Raw genomic sequence first — 4,830 nt, 5'->3', positions numbered from 1 at the left:
GAGGAGAGGAGAGGAGAGGAGAGGAGAGGAGAGGAGAGAAGAGAAGAGAAGAATACATCTTTTGAAAAGGCAATTAAAATTTAAATAAAAGCAAAACCAAAAATTGGAGCTACTGAAAGAGGAGGAGCAATGCAGAGCTGGGGCTGTCCCTAGGTCAGAGCTAGGACAGAGCACACTCTGCCCCAAGACCAGAGCCTCAGCACTGGAATAAACAGATGGCTGGAGACAAGCCCTTCTCTGCCTCCTCTCTCTTTCTCTTCAAGTCTTCCTAATTCTGTCTCTTTGGGCACCACCTGAGAGGTAGGTGGAGTTAGAGTGTTTGCTCACCATACACAAAGGAAGCTCTGAATTCAATCCCCAGAACTAATTAGCAAACAAACAAAGTGATAGACAAGAAAGTGACTGACAGCAATTTCTGCTGTTCTAACAGACGACCTCAGTTTTGAGCAGCGCCCAGATGGGCAAGCTCATCACCACTTGCAACTCTGGCTACTCCAGGAGGCCTGAGGTGGGACATTGCCTGGAACCCAGGAATCCTGGGACTGCCTTGACAACACTGAGGAAGGAAAAAGACAAAGATGACTTCAGAGTCTATAAGCATAGTTTAACAATGTAACAACCATAGTGAGATGCTGATACTTTCATAAATTATGTAACTGTTCTGTATTCCTTCAATCTTTCTACAATCAATAGGATGTTGTTTTCCTAACTAGTAAAACAAAATGTTGAGCCAAGTGAGGTGGCTTACACTTGAATTTCTGCACTTGGGGGCTAAGGCTGGAGGCCAGTCTGGGCTAGAATGATACTCAGTCACAAAAATTACTTGAAAACAGGGTTGGGTACAATAGCAGGGCTCTTTAATCCCAGATCTCAGGAGGCAGAGGCTAGAGATCTGAGTCTGAGTTCAACTTGGTCCACACAGGAAATTCTAGTAAGAGCTCTATACTGAAACTGTATCTCAAAAAAAGAGAGAGCGAGCTCCAGCAAAGCACAGAGAGACAGAAACTGGTGACATTCCTAACTGGCACCTCACCACTTCTATGACTCCAGTTCTGGGGGATATGGTGCCATCTTCTAGCTTCTCTAGGGCAGACGGAGGGGTGGAGGGACTGTGCCAGCTTAGAGGTACAAGCCTACATATATACTTCAGCATATGAGAGGATCCAAAGTTCAAGACCATCCTTACATGGTTTGGCTTTAAGACGGGGTCTCGCTGTGTAGTTGCTCTGTGTTTCAAGGGGAGAACTGAGATAGCTCCTGTCACCAAGACATACTACTGGAGTTGGACACCAAGAACCCAGACGATGAAGAAGAGAGGTTGACCCCCAAAGTTGTCCTCTGATCCCCACATTAGAACCACAGAACACACACACCCACACACACCTCACTACACACAGATGCATAAACAGAATAAATTAAAACATAATTTAAAAACAGAGAAAAATAAAAATAGTATACTCTAAATTTTAATTATCTTGAATAGTTAATATTATTGAGTGATCACATAGACCACTGAAGTTCAAATCCAGAGCCACGAAAATGTAAAGCATGAGTCCCTACAGGTGACCCATGACTCACACGGCCCAGCCCTTGGCTTCTGACACAGTGCATACTCTGGCTTCAAATTCACATATAGGAAACCAAAAATTATGTATGTACATTTTGGAAAATATTAAAAAATTAAAACTCATCTTCAGGCATGGTAGCACGATATGCAATTAACCATAATTTTTGCACTCAGAAGGTAGAGAGGCAAGAGTCATTTGTTGAGGAACAGGCAGGACTACGAAGGGAATTGCAGACTAACCTGAGCTACAGTGGGAAACCTTATCTCTAAAATCCAAAAGAAAATTTAAAAAGAGGATAAAAACAACAGGAGGCTGAGGACATGGCTCAGAGCCCATGTCTAGTATGTACATGCCTTTAGATCTCTGTTTACCTACTGGAAAAACTACAATGTCTAAGTATGCAAATTAAAATTCTTTGACAACTGAAACCTAACCTGCCATTCACAAGTCACCTTTCCCTACTTCTTCCAAGCTACTACATCACCACCTATTCAAGTTGTTCCTACTCCAGGTGACCAAGGCTCTATTATGTCCAACTGCAATCTTCAGTGCCCTCAGTCCAAAGCGTTCCTCATCTCTGGAAACCCTTTCTCCATGTGCAAAGTCTTCCTTTAAACTACTGCCCTCGTCCCATGAGACCCACCTCATGAATACAAGACTAATGAAGTGCACAGTTCCCCTCTCCAGATATGCAGGATAAAGTCTAAAAGGAAAAGGGGAAGAAAAGGCTAGAGAGACAACTCAAAACTTGACAGCAATCATTGCTCTTGCAGAGAACCCAGGGTTGGTTCCCAGCACCATACATGGTGGCTCACAACCACTTGTAATGTCAGTGCGAGGGGTTCTGACACTCTGCTCTGGCTCCACAGTCACCAGGTACACACATAGTGCACATATACACATGCAAGTGAAATACCCATATAAATACATTGTTTTAATGGGGAGGGGATAGGTCAAAGAGAATATAGAGAATTGGAGAGGAAAAGAAATTCTCACCCCACTTGTAAGGTTCACAATTCCAAGCCCAAACCACAGCACTTTCCCTTTACAGATACATTTCTCTGGAAAGGCAACACAGAAAGAGAAGATGGGCGAGGTGATAGTGGCCCATGCCTTCGGTCCCAGGATTCAGGAGGCACAGGCAGGCAGAACTCTGTGAGTCCAGGGCCAGGCTGGTCCATAGAGAGTTCTAGCACAGCCAGAGCTACACAGAGAACCCGTCTCAAACAACCATCAAAACAACACAACTAAGTGACACACAGGTTANCTGTCTGTGCCTTACTGAAGTGCTTGGGGCCAATAAGAACATGTGTATTTGTGAGATTTATTAGTGATGGGATCTAAGCTTAAACCTGTAATTCATTTACTTCTCGTACACAGCGCTTGTGCAGTCTGACAACAGTCCTATACAATATTTTTCTGATACCTTGCAGTTTGGACATAGCTCCCCACAAGTTCAGATATGGGATTTTAAACTTACAGCATCCTGTTAGCACTCCAAAAGAAAAGTGTAGAGCGTTTTGGAACTTAGATCCTCAGACCAGAGATGTTCAACCTAAACAGGAAAGGAAAAGGCAAGCCAGACCTTTCATCCTTACCTCCTTCCATCTTGGCTTCTTCAGCAGGCTCTCCTGAAGGAGGCTCCTCTGGGACAGGGTGATCCCCTCGGTCTTCCCTGGTAACCTGCCCAGGCGTGAAGACAATTTTCTTCCCTTTCCTTGAGGCAGAGGCCTGGAGTCTCCCTTTATCCATGTGTACAGGAAGGGAATGAGAAGACTCCAAGGAAGGAAGGGGTATTTCCTGAGAGACGGCTACATCAACGGATTCCAAGACTGCTAAGTTCACATGCTGGGTGAGCATCTTCGAGTTCAAAGACAGCCCCTCTGCCCTGAGCTGATCGTCTCCATCCTGCATGGAGTGCCCTTCAGGGCACACTGCACTGTCCTGACTCTGACCCCAGGACAGGGACTCTGACCCGCTGTCTGGGAGCTGGTCTGTCTCTGGCTTCACAGCTTCCTCTAGGTCCAAGTCATCACCCTCCTGGTCATCTTGCTGCTGAGAAGACTCGGTCACTGAAATTCTTCTCTTCTTACAGGGCAACATTTTACAAGTTCCATCCTAGAAGCATAAAAAACAAGCCCTGATCACTTCAGTGGTAGTTAACAGTAGTGACATTTGCTCGAGTATCATTTCACACACCCCAAGTTCAATCATGAGCATGGTATTTCACACCGAATGCCTAAGACTTTTAGCAGAAGATAAGAAATTCATTACAGTACCTCAGCTCAAACTCCACACTGAACACTATGCTACCTTGACTAAGCCATACCTTAATCTCTTAAGCTTCTGTTACCTCAGACTTCATGTGATAGTGCAGGCCTCTTCCCAGCCTAGGAAGAGGCAGGTGGATCTCTGTGAGTTCAAAGCCAGACTGGCCCGGAACTGGCCACCTACACTCACATTCACATGCCCACACACAGACACATAAGGAAAATTTTTAAAAAGTCAATCTTATAGCATTGAATATCACTCTTCTAGTATCCTTGTCTTCCAGAGCTATGAAGTCAGTGAGAAAACAGAATCCATGACTGGTTTCTCNAGTATCCAGCATTATGTGGCATTGTAGACACTCTGTNATTCTTCCCTGAAGAGATGAANGAATGAAAGTGGCCTAAACAAANTTAGGCTGCATTTGGACCAAACAGGGAGCATTTCCATAGGTACTGGAGGGTGAATTCCAGCCTGCTGTATATCTCAGGGTGATCGTGTGTTGTGATCTTGCTGCTTCCACTGACAGGTGTTTCAGCACATCTCTTTAATCATTTAGGAACCCAGAGTTTTATGCATGTAAGGCAAGCATCTACCTCTGACTTCATCCCCAGCCGCCGCCCCCCAACACACACACACACACACATACACACGTTGCATCCTTCTATGCTGGAAACCCTTACTTTCAGACATAGGGCCAAGACCAGAATAAGCCTCATTGGCAACCTTCTCACCTGAAAGATCACTCAAAACTACCAGAGAAAACTTACTCAGAGTTTGATCTATAAAGCTAATCTTAAGCCTCCGCAACTCAAGTTCTCTAGAGCATTAAGGAAGGCCCCTCCTGCTAAGAGCCCAGTTTCTTATCTTCGTAAAGCTCAATAACCAAGAGAAGATTCGCTGATCCTGACGGGGAGGATAGTAAATGAGTACGGAGGGGAGTGGGGATAACCTAGGTGATTCCTATTTTCACAGATGACTTCCTAAGGTTCAC

The 4,830-nt window shown here is 44.8% G+C and overlaps 1 protein-coding gene across 1 annotated transcript in view; it reads right to left on the bottom strand.

Moving 5' to 3' along the window:
• Nucleotides 1-3,686, bottom strand: part of Gon4l (gon-4 like) — a 79,391-nt gene extending 75,705 nt beyond the window's left edge. The window contains exon 1 of the mRNA XM_029475537.1: nt 3,167-3,686. Coding sequence (XP_029331397.1) covers nt 3,167-3,671 — 505 coding nt within the window. The 5' untranslated portion in view covers nt 3,672-3,686. The remainder of the gene's footprint in view (nt 1-3,166) is intronic.
• Between the last annotated feature and the right edge of the window lie 1,144 nt (nt 3,687-4,830).

The sequence above is a fragment of the Mus caroli genome, chromosome 3 (assembly GCF_900094665.2).
Source record: "Mus caroli chromosome 3, CAROLI_EIJ_v1.1, whole genome shotgun sequence".
Taxonomy (NCBI): domain Eukaryota; kingdom Metazoa; phylum Chordata; class Mammalia; order Rodentia; family Muridae; genus Mus; species Mus caroli.
This window is presented reverse-complemented; position numbering and strand designations above follow the sequence as displayed.